Source organism: Schistocerca nitens, chromosome 1, assembly GCF_023898315.1.
Source record: "Schistocerca nitens isolate TAMUIC-IGC-003100 chromosome 1, iqSchNite1.1, whole genome shotgun sequence".
NCBI lineage: Eukaryota > Metazoa > Arthropoda > Insecta > Orthoptera > Acrididae > Schistocerca > Schistocerca nitens.
The window spans coordinates 138897053-138917160 of NC_064614.1; the positions used below are offsets into that span (position 1 = coordinate 138897053).

Sequence of the window (20108 nt, forward strand, 5' to 3'; positions counted from 1 at the left end):
TCATAACCATAACTTCGTCAAGAAGCTCAATCAGGCACGTGCATTAGTTTTTGACTTGATTCTAGACCATTTCAGGTCAAATATACTAATCTTGAATAATGACCATCTATTTCATATGGCCCGTATTGCCGGATGTTACAGATTAGATATAGACTTGTTCAGAAGTTCAATCATGACCATTTGTGTGCTAAGTCAATAGGACGTTCATGCGTTGTAACCATAGCTAAGCAAGTGCTTAACAATTACGTCTTAAAAATTTCTGGACCCAGTCATAATAATGACGATGTTGGCTTTATATTATCCTTCCCACCCCTAAGTTCTTTTTAGGTGATTAACTTCGTGCTTAAGCACAAAATTTTCCTAGACAGGCCGTACGTTGTAAGTACATGATGTCTTCCTCATATCATGACCAATGAATACTTCATAAATGTTAAGACAGTCGATCTAAGTGCGTTCTGCACAAGATAACATATACGCCCTTTTCCTCAGCTATACCTTTTATTTCACTTTACTAGTAAATTCAAGGTCAGGATTTAAGTCCGCGACTTGTCCCAAGAAGTAACTATCATACAGTTTATGCGCAGGCGCAAGGTATTGTGTCCGCCTAGGCGGGCCTCACGGCGCTACGGTCAGTTCCAGTACAGCACTCGTAGCTGACGCACTGTGGTCGCGAAGTGGGGCCGAGGCAGTTCCAGATAAGTTTTTACAGTCTGACGATAATTTATGGTTTTTTAATTTTAGCTTGACGATGTGCACTGTTATATACACTGATCAACACCCACGTGATAATAAAATTTGCTTTATTAGGTGTAGCCAGGACACCACTTAATTTTACAACAGATAACCATCTTTGGAAAATAAAAATGCTTTTCCAGAATGAGATTTTCACTCTGCAGCGGAGGTGCGCTGATATGAAACTTCCTGGCAGATTAAAACTGTGTGCCCGACCGAGACTCGAACTCGGGACCTTTGCCTTTCGCGGGCAAGTGCTCTACCAACTGAGCTACCGAAGCACGACTCACGCCCGGTACTCACAGCTTTACTTCTGCCAGTACCTCGCCTCCTACCTTCCAAACTTTACAGAAGCTCTCCTGCGAACCATGCAGAGTGAAAATCTCATTCTGGAAACATCCCCCAGGCTGTGGCTAAGCCATGTCTCCGCAATATCCTTTCTTTTAGGAGTGCTAGTTCTGCATGGCTCGCAGGAGAGCTTCTGTAAAGTTTGGAAGGTAGGAGACGAGGTACTGGCAGAAGTAAAGCTGTGAGTACCGGGCGTGAGTCGTGCTTCGGTAGCTCAGTTGGTAGAGCACTTGCCCGCGAAAGGCAAAGGTCCCGAGTTCGAGTCTCGGTCGGGCACACAGTTTTAATCTGCCAGGAAGTTTCAAAAAGGCTTTTGTCCTGCCCAAAAATTTATTATCAAAACACGAATATACAACCTCAATAAAATTGACTTTTATAACTGAACTGATTTTACGTTCCTTGGTAGTGCTCTCTCGATGCCCTCCCACGGATGCCGAGGAGTTAGACGGGCACCGCTTCCGGGTCGAAGACTGGCGTTTGAACACGGGCACCTGGTCGATCCGGCTGCGACGATGTTTCCTCCTGGCGGCGGTCCGCGGTGGGTCGAAAGACCCCTGTTTCCTTTCCTGCCGGCTATTTAACCCGGCGGCTCTAGTCCTCCTCCGCGGATTCTGCCGTGAGGATTGGCGGCCGTTGGCGATACCCGATTGGCGGATGGTGATGCCATCGTATTACCATCCGCGTCGGAAAAAAGGGTCGCGCGCGTGCCTATTCCGCGGCTGCTTTCATGTTTGGCGGGAAACGCCTCTAGTGCCGGCTGGCGGAACGCGTCGGAACTACGTTGCAGGTGCGGCTTTCTGCAGCGGTAGCCGCCCGTTGTATTTGCGTGGCTGTGCGCGCCACGGCATCCACTGTGGACTAACGGTAGTTACTGTTATTCTGAAGAAGATTGGGTTATCCCGACTGAAACCTAGGTAAATTCTAGGTAAACGGTGCAACTGAGGCTGTTGATAATTAAAATTAAAATTAATACTTGGAGATCAGTTGCGGCCACTCATGGACCTCATGTTCCCAAACAGCGATGGATTTTTTATGGGTGACAATGCGCCATGTCACCGGGCCACAATTGTTCGCGATTGGTTTGAAGAAAATTTTTGGCGATTTGGGGGAATGGTTTGGCCACCGAGATTGCCCGACGTGAATCCCATCGAACATAATCGAGAGGTCGACTGCACAAAATCCTGCACCGGTAACATTTTTGCTATCACGGACGGCAATAGAGGCAGCGTGGCTCGATATTTCTGCAGGAGGGTTCCAACGGCTTGTTGAGTCCATACCACGTCGAGTTGCTGCATTATGTTGGGCAAGAGGAGGTCCAACACGATATTAAGAGGCATCCCATGACTTTTCTCACCGCATTCTTTGCTCAACCCATAAAATTGAGGTCATGCTCTTGCACCATACGTAAAAACCCTATATGTCGTGAAAACAGATATCGAAGTACCAAGTTTTGAACAGGTTGGGGAAGTATGCGTTCTACACTGGTATTGGCTGACGCTGCAACGTTATTAGGGAATGCCATCAGCCTCCAGAATCGCGCTATGACATGTGGGTCGCGCATTTACGCGATGTGTTTTTGGAATGTTTTAGTTCCTATCGAAATATCGAATACATTCTCCAGCTTGCTCAGCTTTTAAACAGACTCTGGTGACCTAAAAATACCCAAGCAACTATGACACAGAAACACGTACACGGCTCAAACTCAGTAAAATACACTCTGTTTTCGCAGATTTATGTCAAAATGAATGTCGGAAACGAGCACACAATTTTCTAAGATTTTGACGAAAAATATAAGATCTGCGTACCTCAATTTTGTTTCTGTATGCATCAGAAGATTAAAAGACTTCAGCTGTCGTTTCCAAAGCTCTAATCCTTCAAAGCATTTGAGTTAACCGATCTAATTGCCGTACACATTTTTTATACTTTTAGTCACACTGATACCCGTCCGATTTTTTGTCAAAGTGAGGAGAGAATATTGATCCAAGGTTCTTAAATTCACACATACAGGTTGTAAAGCGTATAGTGCAAATATTTCTATTGGCGACTGAAGACAGTGTGCCAAACAACATTATATTAGTACTCACATCATTTGCAGACTAATAATTATAGCTATTGAGAGTAGTATGTTTTTAGGTTGGTTAGAACCTCCAAGTACGTATTGCAAGAGCAAGCCACTAATGCTTATTTTCCCCTGGACAACAGGTCAGGTGATGTAGTGTGACGTGGGAAGCCAAAACGGTTAGCCTATACTGACAGGTGCAGTTACGATCATGCAGAAAATATGAGGTAGTAAATTAAGTGACGTGTTGTTTGTGGGAAGAGTGTTAGACGCAGAGAAAAAACAATCATGACACTGACAGGTGTACATATTAGTGTACCACATACAAAAATATTTGCACTTAACACTCCTTACAGCCAGTATGAAATGGAATTAACTCGAGAAATTATAACTCCGTCAGAGTTGTTTATCTTCTGTCACTAATCTACGCTGCAACACAACTTAATTTACATAAAAATTGCTCAGTTCTACTCTAAAGCGAGGACAAACGCCACTTCCCTGCTTTCTGGTGGTGAACTGCCTGTGCTTTCTTTGTCTTACCTTTTAATGACAACCATTGTAAACGGATAAATCGTCGAGTTCTGACGTAAATTTTGATTATTTCTGGATCAACAGTGTCGCTAGCAATTCTATTAACTATCTTTTCCTGAGGAATACAAACAACTCAAAAATGAAATCGACAGGAAGTGCAAAATGGCTAAGCAGGAATGGCTAGACGACAAATGTAAGGATGTAGAAGCACATATCGCCAGGGGTAAGATAGATGTCACCTACAGGAAAATTAAAGACATCTTTGGAGAAAAGAGAACCACCTGTATGAATATCAAAAGCTCAGATGGAGAACCAGTCCTAAGCATAGAAGGAAAAGCAGAAAGTTGGAAGGATAATTATAGGGTAGATAGATCGCCCTTGTATAGAGTGTCTGTACTAGGGCGATATACTTGAAGGCAATATTACGGAAATGGAAGCGAACGTAGATGGAGATGAGATGGTAGACATGATACTGAGTGGAGAATTTGACAGAGCGCTGAACGACCTAAGTCGAAGCAAGGCCCCAAGACATTCCGTAAGAGCTACTGACAGCGTTGTGTGGCGCGTGCTCCCCGGACTCCAGCCGCGTGCTGATGTAGTCGACGCCGTAGAGCTGCTAGGGGAGAAAAAACCTGAAAAACTTCCGTAAAGGCGTTCCTCGCGTACTCATTGTATCTCAATAGTTGATGCTTTTTATTATTAATATTGTATTGTTAATTGCCCGGATTTGCAGTAGTTATTAATTTTTCTCTCGTTCGCATAGCACACACCTTGACTGCAAGGAAATATTCTAGTTAACAGTTTTTTTCTTACGCTGTTGTCTCGTTGCTATGGAATTGCGCTAGTATGCTGCGAGATCCAGAGATACTCTTTGACTCAGTCCTTGTAAGATTGCGTCGTAATACGAAAATATTTTAAAGTTCACTTCTCAACTAATGACATGAATATTTGCACTTCAGTGAAATAGTCTTTCATGAGTAGTCGTTGATTTAGTCATTCATCAAACTATTTAATGATGTAGTACACACCGGGTATTTAACTGGTAACGAACAGTTTATTGTTATTTTGTCACTAAATACTTATAACTACCGCACCACACGCACACGGAATAGTTTAGTTAAGTCAGTCTGATTGAGTTATAGTTTCTTATCAATTACCACAACTCAACACTTTAGCGTATTGTTTTATCTTCATGATGTCGTGTACTTGGGTCCTACTCAAGACTAATTGCGTGTATTCTTTCATAGAATGTTCACTTCTCCTTAAGGTTCAACTAATTTAAATTCAAGTCCAATGTTCACTAATTCCGTTATTAGATTTCAATTAATCCATAGTGCACGGTTAAATGAGTCTATCTGTTCCTGTCTCAGTTCATAAAATAAGTTTCTTAAGCCGTGAATCCCGTCACGCAACAAACACTTTAAACTCGAAAACAATCTCGTCACGATTCGCAATCTCAATAATTCAGATCAGAACTGCTCTCGTACGTCTGCACTGGATGAGTTCTAGCAAGCGACTTCTGCTGTGGAAGAGCATTGTAGGCGCATTGAATTTCTTCGTTGAGCTTACAACTCTCTTCCACATAAAAGTTATCTCTGATGACATTACTTTGTACTTAACTTTTGAGATATTAATTTCACATTTGTCACATGGTTATTTGTCCATTGCTGAGATACGATGTTTCTTCTTTCTCTTTCGCTAACAAATATGCTCAGTGGTGTACAATGTAGTTGTTGACAAAACTCTTTCGTGTTAGCTCATCGGCAAAGATGTCGTAACTGCCATGATAACTTTCCCTACTTAATGTTCTTTCTTAATTGACTTTAAGGTGGTCGTTGGGGCGTTACACATGGGAGAGGCAGCCACGACAAAACTCTTCCATCTGGTGAGCAAGATGTGTGAGACAGGCGAAATACCCTCAGACTTCACGAAGAATATAATAATTCCAGTTCCAAAGAAAGCATGTGCTGACGGGTGTGAGAATTACCGAACTATCAGTTTAATAAGTTCAAAAAAATGGTTCAAATGGCTCTGAGCACTATGGGACTCAACATCTGTGGTCATCAGTCCCCTAGAACTTAGAACTACTTAAACCTAACTAACCTAAGGACATCACACACATCCATGCCCGAGGCAGGATTCGAACCTGCGACCGTAGCGGTCCTGCGGTTCCAGACTGAAGCGCCTAGAACCGCACGGCCACACCGGCCGGCCGTTTAATAAGTCACGGTTGCAAAATACTAACACGAATTCTATACAGGCGAATGGAAAAGCTGGTAGAAACTGACCCCAGGGAAGATCAGTTTGGATTCCGTAGAAAAGTAGGAACACGCGAGGCAATACTGACCCTACGACTTATCTTAGAAGAGAGGTTAAGGAAAGACAAACCTACGTTTATGGCATTTGCAGACTTTGAGAAAGCTTTTGGGAATTTTGACTGGAATACCCTCTTTCAAATTCTGAAGGTTGCATGGGTAAAGAACAGGGAGCGAAAGGCTACTTACAATTTGTACAAAAACCAGATCGCAGTTACAAGAGTCGAGGGGAAGTTATAAGACTTTTTGGAAATTTGTGGTAAGTTCCTATGGAACGAAACTGCTGAGGTTATCAGTCCCTAGGCTTACACACTTCTTAATCTAACTTAAACTAACTTACGCTAAGGACAACACACACAACCATGCCCGAGGGACTCGAACCTCAGGAGCCGAAGACCATGCGGTTACACCGTGCGGCGGCAGTTACAAGAGGCGAGAGAAGCGTGGAGGGTAAAAATCGTAGAGGGAGACCAAGAGATGAGTACACTAAACAGATTCAGGAGGATGTGGGTTGCGGTAGTTACTCGGAGATGAAGAAGCTTGCACAGGATTGAATAGCATTGAGAGCTGCATCAAACCAGTCTTTGGACTGAAGATCACAACAAACAACAACTTTTTTCTACATCTACATCTACATGGATACTCTGCAAATCACATTGAAGTGCTTGCAATTCTCTATTATTCCAGTCTCGTATAGCGCGCGGAAAGAACGAACACCTATCTCTTTCCGTACGAACTCTGATTTCCCTTATTTTAACGTGGTGATCGTTTCTCCCTATGTAGGTCGGTGTTAACAAAATATTTTCGCATTCGGAGGAGAAAGTTGGTGATCGGAAATTCGCGATAAGATTCCGTCGCAACGAAAAACGCCTGTGTTTTAATTATGTCCAGCCCAAATCCTGTATCATTTCAGTGACACTCTCTCCCATATTTCACGATAATACAAAACGTGATGCCCTTCTTTGAACTTTTTCGATGTTCTCCGTTAGTCCTACCTGGTGAGGACCCACCCCGCGCAGCAGCATTCAAAAAGAGGACGGACAAGCGTAGTGCAGGCAGTCTCCTTAGTAGATCTGTTACATTTTCTATGTGTCCTGCCAATAAAACGCAGTCTTTGGTTCACCTTCCCCACAACATTTTCTGTGTGTTCCTTCCAATTTAAGTTGTTCGTAATTGTAATAGGTGGTGGTGGTTAGTGTTTAACGTCCCGTCGACAACGAGGTCATTAGAGACGGAGCGCAAGCTCGGGTTAGGGAAGGATTGGGAAGGGAATCGGCCGTGCCCTTTCAAAGGAACCATCCCGGCATTTGCCTGAAACGATTTAGGGAAATCACGGAAAACCTAAATCAGGATGGCCGGAGACGGGATTGAACCGTCGTCCTCCCGAATGCTCGTAATTGTAATACCTGGGAATTTAGTTGAATTTGCGCCTTTTAGATTAGACTGATTTATCGTGTAACCGAAGTTTAACGAGTTCCTTTTAGCACTCATGTGGATGACCTCACACTTTTCGTTATTTAGGGTCAACTGCCAATTTTTGCACCATTCACATATCTTTTCTACATCGTTTTGCAATTTGTTTTGATCTTCTGATGACTTTATTAGTCGATAAACGACAGCGTCATCTTCAAACAGCTGCTCAGATTGTATCCCAAATCGTTATATAGATAAGGAACAGCAAAGGGCCTATAATACTACCTTGGGGAACGCCAGAAATCACTTCTGTTTTACTCGATGACTTTCCGTCAGTTACTACGAACTGTGACCTCTCTGATAGGAAATCACAAATCCAGTCACAAAACTGAGACGATATTCCATAAACACGCAATTTCACTAGAAGCCGCTGGTGGGGTACAGTGTCAAAAGCCTTCCGGAAATCCTGGAATATGGAATTGATCTTAAATCCCTTGTCAATAGAACTCAACACTTCATGCGAATAAAGAGCTAGTTGTGTTTCACAAGAACGATGTTATCTAAACCCATGTCGACTGTGTGTCAATAGACCGTTTTCTTCGAGGTAATTCATATTGTTCGAACACAGTATATGTTCCAAAATCCTCCTGCATAACGACGTTAATGATATGGGCCTGTAATTAAGTGGATTACTCCTACTATCTTTCTTGAATATTGGTGTGACCTGTGCAACTTTCCAGTCTTTGGGTACTGGTCTTTCGGTTGTATATGATCGTTAAATATAGAGCTAATGCATCAGCATACTACGAAAGGAACCTAATTGGTTCAAATGGCTCTGAGCACTATGGGACTTAACATCTATGGTCATCAGTCCCCTAGAACTTAGAACTACTTAAACCTAACTAACCTAAGGACAGCACACAACACCCAGCCATCACGAGGCAGAGAAAATCCCTGACCCCGCCGGGAATCGAACCCGGGAACCCGGGCGTGGGAAGCGAGAACACTACCGCACGATCACGAGATGCGGGCGGAACCTAATTGGTTTACAGTATGGACCAGAAGAGTTACTTTTATTAAATGATTTAAGTTGCTCCACTACTCCGAAGATATTTACTTCTATGTTACTCATGTTGGCAGCTGTTCTTGATTCTAATTCTGGAATATTTACTTCGTCTTCTTTTGTGAAGGCGTTTCGGAAGGCTGTGTTTTGTAACTCTGCTTTGGCAGTACTGTCTTCGATAGTATCTCCATTGCTATCGCACGGAGAAGGCATTGACTGTTTCTTGCCGCTAACATACTTCACATACGACCAGAATCTCTTTGGATGTTCTGCCAGGTTTCGAGACAAAGTTTCGTTGTGGAAACCGTTATAAGCATCTCGCATTGAAGTCCGCGCTAAATTTCGAATTCTGCAGTTAAACAAACAACTTCATCAGTAAATGTACATTTATCAGCAGTCTCTTTTCGGGGTGAAAGCTTTTAGTTTCTTCCTTTCTTCTTTTGCATGTGTCGTTTCCTACTACAAGGAAAATTATTGCGATGGAAATGCATCAACGGTAAATTTAGAAAGTCTGTCATATAGCATCTCTGAAATGACAAGGGCCTATTTGAGCGTTTACAACATCCAAAGAGGTTTTTTCTACGACATTTCGACAGCTAGATAATTTGCAGATTTGCATCGCAAGAGAAGTATGAAGAACTACTCAAGTTCTTTTTGTGTTACGGTTGTTGGCATTACAGCTAACAAAATCAAACGATCTGGCATCGCTTACATACACGCAAAACGCCGGTCACTGAACAAAAGCAACTAAACGAAAACGATAACACTCGCGAAATAATAAGTCCTTTAACACCCTAGTGTAGGCGCCAAGAATTCCTCATATATTTTAAAGTGATAATATCCGCTCGCTTCTCTTATATGAAGTTAAAATCTTTTCCAGATCATAGTAGATGAAGTTTCTTTCCAGGGTTCTACCTTGGACTACTACGTCGCCGCTAGCAAACATCACTAGCCCCATTAGGCAGCCGACCTTGAAGTGAAGTCAACAGAAGTGTGACGCTGTCTCGAATCGAAAACAAGGCCGAGTTCCTCCTTTCAAAACACAATGAAAGGCCCATTCAATTTTATAAGTTAACGCAAATATAATGCCTCAGTTCGGGAAGCTATTACAATTTCTTGACAGTCTTAATCTACTCTTGTAGTCTGCAAGCCATTGTGTGGAGTGCGGTGTGTGGTGGAAGGTATTAGAAGGTATATAATACCTTTCCTCCTCCTCCTCCTATTTCATTGAGCGAGGTCTCACAGTGGTAAGAGACACGATTCGCAATCGGGAAGACGTCGGTTCAAATCCCCGTTTGGCAATGTAGAATCAGGTTTTCCTCGGTTTCCGTAAACTGCTAGTAACAAATGCCGGGATGCTTCGTCTGAAACGGAGACGGCCGGTTTACATTCCCATTCTTCTCTAATCCGACTTTATGCTCATTCTATAATGACTTCGTCGTCGACGGAGCGTTAAACACTAATCCTTATTCCTGACTGAATTTTGCACTCTGTTGTGCAGTGTGCACTTTTATGAAACTGCCTGGTAGCGTAAAACTGTGCCGAACCGGAACGGGAAACTGGAACCTTGCCTCGACTGAGTTATTCAAGCACGACTCACGACCCACCCTCACAGCTTTCCTTTTCCAGTACCTCTCTCGTCTTTTCCAAGCCCCGCAGAAGCTGTAAACTTCCTTCCTTGATTTCTGTCTATTCCGTTGGACGGCCACTTAAAATACCGAGCGTAATTCTTGCTGAGAAACGATATGCAGCTATCAACTGTATCTAAAACAGATGATTCACAGCTAATATCAGTCTTTTTATCTCTGGTGTTAGTCCCATTCTGAGGCTGCAACTGGTTGTAAAATAAAGCTTTGCTGAACAGCTGAAAAGAGTGACTGTCGATACATCTCGGTACAAGCACTCGTTTTCTAGGCCTACATATATAATTCTCAAGTCACTGTACAGTGATACAGTAAATGTGAGTCGGCACTTATTGCTCCCATTACGCACTTTTCTCTCACAAACTGAGTTAAAATAATTGCATCGGCCTGGCACAAAGTTTTAATCTACCAGGAAGTTTCATATCAGCGCACACTCCGCTGCAGAGGGAAATTTCATTCTGGAATTGCATTATTGTTGTTAATCCTAGCCGCGCGGAGTGGGCGTGCGGTTTGAGGCGCTATGTCACGGACTGCGCGGCCCCTCCTGCCGGAGGTTCGAGTCCTCCCTTGGGCATGGGTGTGTGTGTTGTTCTTAGCATAAGTTAGTTTAAGTAGTGTGTAAGTCTAGGGACCGATGACCTCAGAAGTTTGGTCCCTTAGGAATTCACACACACACACACACATTTATTAATCCTAGGATACTACCTACTGAGTCCGACCAACAGTTCAGCAGTGCGTTCATCTATGGATTGCAAATAAATTGTTGTTTCTAAATGTCGAAATTTCTTAAAAGGTAATTTTTGCCATGCTGATATTTCAAGCGGCTTTATAATAGAGCATGTCTGTTTACTCGGTTTCACCGTCCACATGATCGTCCTCTGCAAAAGGGTCAACATGTCCAGGTCCAGATTCCTGAAGCGAACTTGCAGTTGTCAGTTGGTTGAAGAAAACGCAGTGCACCGGAGGGATGTACGGGAAAAGTGTCATCATGGCTTTCCTTTTTGCCTCGGTGACAGGTCGCACAGCATTGTTGAGAGGGATGCGTTTTATGGTTTATGTATTAAATGTGAGACATCACTGCTTGATTTGTGAAGGCTTTAACCTGGACTTGAATATGTAGTGCAAACTTCCCTTGTAAAGGCAAGTTCTGCTTTAATAACATCTGGATGTTACAAATCTATAGAAAGAAAGCAATGCTAATACTTACTAGCACTGTTACAAGGCCTTTTTGATTTTAGAGCGTGAGAGGAGGAATACACTTGGAGCTCTCAAGAGGCTCCGGCGGGAGTTATCGTCACAACACTTCTCCACAACAGATTTCCGTGCATTGTGAGTAAACTGGGCGGTATAATTCAAAAACTAAAATTTTTTGACTTAGATTACTTTGGTTCTCAGCGGCTCGTGTACAAGTCCTGCCTGTCGAGGTTTTGTAAGGCTTTGTAGGTAGAGAACGCACAACTAACGTCCAGTCAAAACCAATGACCTTCGTTTTGTGTAACTTAAAATTATTCCGTCAAGAGTTCCACGAAATGATTCCCAAGAAAGTTATGTACTTGATAAAGTCGGTTCATATGAGAAATATTAATATTCAACTATAGATTACTGCCATTTCTTTGTAAGTATGACTGAAATTACCATAGTTATTGAGTATCTTTTCATTTTCCAGCCCAGAAAAAGATCATTTTTTATTTTGTTTAGCGAGGACCTTTTGGTTTAATCTGACGTAAGACTTTCCTAGGAAGAAGACCGAGCAATTAGGAAGACTGAACACTTATTTACTATCAAAACTGCCAAATTCTAAGGCTGTTTATTGACTGTATTTTTTTTTTCGTTTAAGCACATTTAAGCTTGATATCACAAAAAACTGACTGTAATTGGTTGCTAATAAATGACTGAAAATACCTAATTGATTTTATTTCTATTCGAAACAGGAAGTCTGGCTCTTAGGATAAAATGTCCCGCTAAATACAACGCCAAGTTCGGCTTTTCTACTTTTGGACCTGACAACCATAGCGCGGGTATCTATTGTGCAAGCCCCAATCTTATTCTTATCGTTCCTACTCGAGATATAAACTGAATTCGTTCGACGTATGCTACCACGCCTAATTGGAAGAGTTTCAACAGCTATAATAGTGCTCTAGAACTGCATGCACTAGCGATTTCGTTACCAGGAGCATGGCACTGCTCAGAACACTTCCAAGAACACTTCTCCTCTCCTACTACTTATTTTCGTTGTTCGTTCCAATACATACTGTTTCTTAATATTACCACTGAATATTTATACAACGTGACGAGCTCTGGAAGTTTAGCACTACCTCTCCTTCTGATTCCGCGATGTGTCTGTGGAAGGAAGTAACAGATTTCTTGACTCCAATTTTAAGAGTAAGCCCTTCTGATGTACAATACCTTACCTTGAAATGTCTGTAACATTAGTTGTTCACGATTTTAGTGACGCTCTCGCAATACTAAGTGATCTCGTGTCGCATTGGGCATCCATTCTTCGAATCTCGTCTGTCCCTGTTCTGTCAGTCCAACAAGAGAAGTTTCCTGCATTGACGAGCAGTACTCAATAATCAGATGGGCAAGATCTTGTAAGCGACGTTCTTTGTGAGTAAATGATGTATCTTTACGATTACTTCAGTATATCTCAGTCTGGCATATCTCTCCCCCACAATTAGATTTTTGTAGTCATCCTAATTTACACTGATCAGCCAGAAAATTATGACCACTGGCGTACTATCGAAATAGACGATAGGTGATAGCAGCGTCACTTGGCGAAGAATGACTGCTAGTCAGACACACGCACGGTGCATGTACTATCAGTGAACGTGCTGTCCGTGTGCAGAATGAGCAAGGCGCGCGATCTCCCTGAGTTTGACTAGGAGCAGATGGTAATGGCCCGGAGGCTCAGCTCGAGTATTTCGGAAACTGCGCGACCTGTCGGTGATCGAGGAGTGTCGTGGTGAGTGTCTTCAATATGTGGCAAAACCACGCGTGCGATGGTGTACTCAACGACCAACCTCGGTGCACGAATGGCGAAACATCATTTTTTCGGATGAATCCAGGTGATCTGGATGCTGTAAACAGAACCTGGACTCATCCGAAAAAATGACGTTTCGCCATTCGTGCACCCAGGTTCGTCGTCGAGTACACCATCGCAGGCGCTCCTGTCTGTGAAGCAGCGTCAACGGTAACCGCAGTCGTGGTCTCCGAGCTGATAGTCCATGCTGCTGCAAACGTCGTCGAACTGTTCGTGCAGATGGTTGTTGTCTTGCAAACGTCCCCATCTGTTGACTCAGGGATCGAGACGTGGCTGCACGATCCGTTACAGCCATGCGGATAAAATGCCTGTCATCTCGACTTCTAGTGATACGAGGCCGCTGGCATCCAGCACGGCGTTCCGTATTACCCTCCTGCACCCACCGATTCCATATTCTGCAAACAGTCATTGGATCTCGACCAACGCGAGCAGCAACGACGCGATATGATAAACCGAAATGGCGATGGGCTACAATCCGACCTTTATCAAAGCCGAAAACGTGATGGTACGCATTTATCCTCCTTACATGAGGCATCACAACAACGTTTCACGAGGCAACACCGGTCAACTGCTGTTTGTGTATGAGAAATCGGTTGGAAAGTTTCCTCATGTCAGCTCGTTGTAGGTGTCGCCACCGGCGTCAACCTTGTGTGAATGCTCTGAAAAGCTAATCATTTGCATATCACAGCATCTTCTTCCTGTCGGTTAAATTTCGCGTCTGTAGCACGTCATCTTCGTGGTGTAGCAATTTTAATGGCCAGTAGTGTAGATATCATTGTTGTTCTTGTGTTGGAAACGTGTTCAAAACTAGACGAAAGAGCATTATTTTTAGAGTGCATAGAAATATGTAAATCAATGCAGGAGTTGTGGAATGTTAGAGCAAAAAGGTACAAAAATAGAAACACTAGGAATGAATAGTATGAATTGTCAGTTGGATGCTACCTTACAGCCACGAAGGAAAATGTATTTAAAAATTTAACTAACGCGAAGCTATGAATATACAGGGTGATTCAAAAAGAATACCACATCTTTAAAAATGTGTGTTTAATGAAAGAAACATAATATAACCTTCTGTTATACATCATTACAAAGAGTATTTAAAAAGGTTTTTTTTCACTCAAAAACAAGTTCAGAGATGTTCAATATGGCCCCCTCCAGACACTCGAGCAATATCAACCCAATACTCCAACTCGTTCCACACTCTCTGTAGCATATCAGGCGTAACAGTTTGGATAGCTGCTGTTATTTCTCGTTTCAAACCATCAGTGGTGGCTGGGAGAGGTGGCCGAAACACCATATCCTTAACATACCCCCATAAGAAAAAATCGCAGGGGGTAAGATCAGGGCTTCTTGGAGGCCAGTGATGAAGTGCTCGTGTCACGGGCTGCCTGGCGGCTGATCCATCGCCTCGGGTAGTTGACGTTCAGGTAGTTACGGACAGATAAGTGCCAATGTGGTGGCGCTCCATCCTGCTGAAATATGAAATGTTGTGCTTCTTGTTCGAGCGGAGGGCTGCGAACAAATGCTTGCTGGATGCGTGCTACATTTTCATCACTCGTTCTCGGCCGTCCAGAACTTTTCCCTTTGCACAAACACCCATTCTCTGTAAACTGTTTATACCAACGTTTAATACACCACCTATCAGGAGGTTTAACACCATACTTCGTTCGAAATGCACGCTGAACAACTGTCGTCGATTCACTTCTGCCGTACTCAATAACACAAAAAGCTTTCTGTTGAGCGGTCGCCATCTTAGCATCAACTGACGCTGACGCCTAGTCAACAGCGCCTCAAGCGCACAAATGTACAACTAAATGAAACTTTATAGCTCCCTTAATTCGCCGACAGATAGTGCTTAGCTCTGCCTTTTGTCGTTGCAGAGTTTTAAATTCCTAAAGTTGTGGTATTCTTTTTGAATCACCCTGTATATTTCGATATTTATGTGCACATATACATTTCTTACCCGAATATAACCCTTTAGTGCATGTGTTATTGTGTGACACGTCTCCACAACTATGTTTCAGATACTGTAAGGTGTAACTGCACTTGTAAATTTCAGTTGACAGAAGCTTATTACATGGCGAAACCAAGGTGAAACCACATCGAGGCGTCGTGGGACTGGACGGCCACCCCTCATTACGGTCATCGGACGTCGTAGGTTGGACAGACTGGTAAAACAGGACAGGCAGCGAACTGTGGCGGATCTAACGTCAGACTTTAATGCTGGACACAGTACAAGTGTGTCCGAACACACAGTGCGCCGAACACTCCTAACGATGGGTCTCTGCAGCCAACGACACATGCATGTGCCAATGTTATCACTACGACATTGTCAACTCCGACTGAAATGGGCACGTGACCATCGGCACTGAACGTTGGCACGGTGTCAGAGCGTTGCGCGATCTGATGAATCCCGATACTGTCTTCATCATGGGAGGGCGCGAATCCGTCGTCTTCCAGGGAACAGTTTGACAACTGTACCGTAGGACGGTCAAGCTGGCAGCGCCTATATTTACGCTCTGGCAAACATTCACGTGTGTACGAGGTGTGGCTAGAAAAAAACCGGACTAGTACTGGTGAAACAATAAAACGAATGCAATAAGGCTGAAAGTCGCGTGGCCTGTCACGTGACTCTCGCTCCGCCTACTGCTCGAGTTTCATCTGCCTCCTGCACTCAGTCTGCCCGTGGCGTCTGTTTTAAGTAGTTGACGTTTTGTCTGTGCGTCGGAAAATGTTGAGTGTACAGAAAGAACAGCGTGTTAACATCAAATTTTGTTTCAAACTAGGAAAATCTGCAAGTGAAACGTTTGTAATGTTACAACAAGTGTACGGCGATGATTGTTTATCGCGAACACAAGTGTTTGAGTGGTTTAAACGATGTAAAGATGGCCGCGAAGACACCAGTGATGACACTCGCACTGGCAGACCATTGTCAGCAAAAACTGATGCAAACATTGAAAAAATCGGTAAACTTGTTCGACAAGATCGCCGTTTAACAATCAGAGCAGTGTCTGAGTTAACAGGAGTTGACAAGGAAAGTGTTAGGCAGATTCTTCATGAAAGTTTCAACATGAACAAAGTGTGTTCAAAAATGGTTCCAAAGTGTCTCACAATTGAACAGAAGGAACGCCGAAGAATGATTTGTTCTGACATCCTGGAAAACATTGAAAGTGATCCCACCTTCTTACAAAATGTTATTACTTGCGATGAATCGTGGTTTTTTACTTACGATCCCGAAACTAAACGCCAATCGATGCATTGGAAAACTCCTGGTTCTCCACGACAAAAAAAAGCACGAATGTCAAAATCGAAATTCAAGGCAATGATGATTGTTCTTTTTTTTTTGACATCCAAGGGATTGTGCACATTGATTGGGTACCAGAGGGACAAACAGTGAATCAGCATTACTACATTAGCGTCCTGGCTACCCTACGTGAGCGAGTACGGAGAAAACGGAACGATTTGTGGAGAAAAACGTCATGGATCCTTCACCAAGACAATGCCCCAGCTCACAGTGCGTTGTCAGTGAAGACGTTTTTGGCAAAACACAACATTCCCATCTTAGATCATCCACCCTACTCACCTGATTTGGCCCCCTGTGACTTTTTTCTTTTCCCTAAAGTCAAGTCAGCTTTGAAAGGAACTAGATTTGAGACTGTTGAAGCAGTAAAAGAAAAAGCGACGGAAGTAATGTATGGACTTACCGAAAATGATCTGCAGCATTGCTGTGAACAGTGGAAAATTCGCATGGAGCGGTGTAGAGACCGAGGAGGAGAGTACATTGAAGGAGATAACATGAAATTGTAAATAATTGTAAATAAATGTTTTTCCAGCATCAGTCCGGTTTTTTTCTAGCCGCACCTCGTATTCACGGGTCCAATAGAGATCTGCAAGGCGGCATGGCGTACTCTGATTGCAGACCACGTACATCCCTTCATGACGATCGCGTTTCCCGTGGCAGTGACATTTTTCACCAAGGTAATGCGCCGTGTCACAAGGCCATGAGTGTGATGGAGTGGTTTGAGGAACACATCGGCGAGTTTCAGTTGATGAGCTGGCCCTCCAACTCGCCAGATCTGAACGCGATCGAACGCATCTGGGATGTGATTGAACGTGGCGTCAGAGCTCGTCGGCCCCCTTCTCGGAATTTACGGGAATTAAATGACTTATGTGTGCACATGTGGTGCAAGCTCCTTCCAACGACCTACCAAGACCTCATTGCTTCCAAGCCCCGACGCGTCGCCGCTGTTATTCGTGCCAAAGGTGGACATACCGGCTATTACAGGTAGGTGGTCATAACGTTCTGACTGATCAGTGTAAATGCACTAGTAGGATACTCGTGGATATATTTACTATTATGACTGATTCCAGTGAGTGATCGGGTCTGCACATCTTCCATTTACGTTTATCAAAATTAGTCATATGTGACCATATTCTGTGAAAATTCCTCACGGTACATAAATTATAAACCCATCTGTCTGCTCCTGCAGCTATGATCTCCGTTTCACTGTAGGTTGTCCACTTGGTTAACGTTTTATTAATGTGGCAATATATTGATTATTCTCAAACGAGTATCAAGAGAGGAACAAGATTTAGACCTCTGCCTATAAATCGCAAAAAGAGAAAAGTTCACGCACCAGTGTCACATAGCTTACTGCGTGATAGTTAAGTACGATCCAGACGACGATAAGAATGACATTGACCAGAGTGTCATTTACGTACTGGGTCATCACGAAGATTTTATCGCTGCAACAATTTTATCTCACTGATAACACTGCTATTCTCTGACACCGTTCCGTCTTCCCGATTTAGTAAGTGTGACAAGGAGCCGTGCTTTCCGGTGAGATCTAGCCGATTTTAGTAAAACTAGGTATTGTTGAGAGAAAATGTTTTACAATTTGTTTGGTAAAGTCATTTATAATGACATAAGATCTTTTTTCTAGTAGACTTGCAATAGTTTTCTCGCTGATTACGTTTAGTATGGTCAACATCTGTACACGATGGCGTGAAGGATATAAATAATTACTGTACTATATTAACACTTAAACAATACTTTTTTAATTGAAGAATTATCACTATCTAAGTACGCAGATATAATGAAATATTATGTACTTACAATATTAGTGTGCAAAAAGAATGACTTCCGTTTTCATTTAAGCCGCAGAAATGTAAACTGGCGTAAATTTACACATAATTGTTATTATTTGTAATAGGGCCATTGAAACATACAAAATCCCATTACGTTACGTGAATAATAATTAAATTCATTTGACAATCACAGTGACAGTTTGTGGACCAGGTAACAACAACTGTGAGTCCATTAACTTCCCATTATCATAGTAAAAATCATAGTTAAATGAACTTTAGATTTACCTGCAGGGAATGGAAGTTTTTCGCGATAATATTCTCTAAGTCGAACTAGAAACTATGAGAGGTGTGAGTAATGGCTTAATGGAATTCCGCGTCGTTACTGCTTTTTAACAGTTCCATGTGGTACCCTGATGTTGATTCAAAAACTCTCCTGCATGTTCCGTCGTGAGTTACAGAGCATCACGATTGGATTCCAAATCCTCATAGTGGTGAAAGTAAAATACTGCATTAAAAATTAAGGCCGTCGTAGGATGCTTACATTACTTTAAAGAATTAAATAAGCTGCCGGAAGGAGTAGAACAGAAAAACAAAGACTGTAATGATATTTGAGTGAGACGCCTTTCATGCAGCATCAGTCGCAACTATACTTCTCGGAAAAGATACACGTCACATTAAGGATAACACTCGTTTTCTCGTGGGTAAACCTGTTGTCGTGATAAAATATCGTTTGTTTCTAACTCTAGTAATCAGGTTCGACAGATCAATTTGAGATGCTAAATTGTATGCAACTACTGACAAGAAGATAAGGAATCAATTCCCATTGGTCGGTCGATGTTACAGCTGTCGGTCGACCTTGTGAAGCAAGATAGTGCCACTAGATGGCAGGATGCTCAGAACTGTTACGCACGTGTTAGCAGACTGTGTTAAACAGCGGTGTGTTCATTTGTCCGCAGGTGGTGCTGTGGCTGGTGTACTTGTAAATTCGTTGAGAAGTAAAATGTATTCTACAGTAGAACGAGGAGCTCCAAACAGCTTGGAATATAGGATATATTTCAGTAAGTATTAACGTTGCTTGGTCATACGGGATAAGTGTTATCATATGGAACCCGGTCGTGACAAGTAGACCAATATGTACATTCTGATAAAATATATAGTTCAAGGCCATGTGTACTCAGATGAAGGACATGACAGAGCTCGTGAAGTTCTGCTCTGAAAATATCGACTTACTATTAATATTTAGTAACACAATGAAGGTGTATACATTGCTCTATTGCCGTTTTAATATTCACATTAAAGACTGGTGCACTAATGTGACTGTTATTAGTGTAATGTAGTGAAGTATAAAAACCGTAATGCTATACTAAAGTTGTAAATTGTTTTGCAGAAAATGAGAAAGGCCCTATTTCTCCGTTGCATGACATTCCTCTTTATGCCGATGCCGGTAACAAAATATTCAACATGGTTGTGGAAGTTCCGAGGTGGACAAACGCGAAAATGGAGGTAATTATTTCTGTGCCAAGTTACATATATATCTAACTAAAGAGTGACTTTAATACAGCAGCTATACCGTGTGGATACATGTTTGCAGAATACAGTGCTAATCCTTAGTTAAGTTTTTGTTAAAATTTCAGATGTAATCTTAGAGTAATAAACTAGCAGAGTTGGAAGGACACAAAATGTTAACTCTATATCCAGAGGCTTGTCAAAATATACTAAATTTCGTTGGTGTTTGTGAAGTACCTCAGAATAGCTTTGCTCTCCATTAAATACTTGTAGTATGTAAACTAATAAATTAGACAGCTATTTAATAATAAAACGTTTAACAGTGGCATTGATGGGCTGTAATTAAGGGTAATAAGTTCTTAAACATGTT

General features: G+C 42.5%; 1 protein-coding gene across 3 annotated transcripts in view; it reads left to right on the forward strand.

Moving 5' to 3' along the window:
- LOC126243332 (inorganic pyrophosphatase) overlaps window positions 1-20108 on the forward strand; it is a 139417-nt gene that overhangs the window by 53120 nt on the left and 66189 nt on the right. Inside the window, exons 1-3 of one of the 3 annotated variants that reach the window (XM_049948157.1) lie at window positions 17993-18014; window positions 19189-19290; window positions 19620-19735. In XM_049948157.1, the coding sequence (XP_049804114.1) occupies window positions 19233-19290; window positions 19620-19735 (174 nt within the window). In that variant the 5' untranslated portion in view covers window positions 17993-18014; window positions 19189-19232. Of the gene's footprint in view, window positions 1-17992; window positions 18015-19097; window positions 19291-19619; window positions 19736-20108 lie in introns of those variants that run through there. The other 2 variants (XM_049948156.1, XM_049948155.1) reach the window with 2 other exon arrangements.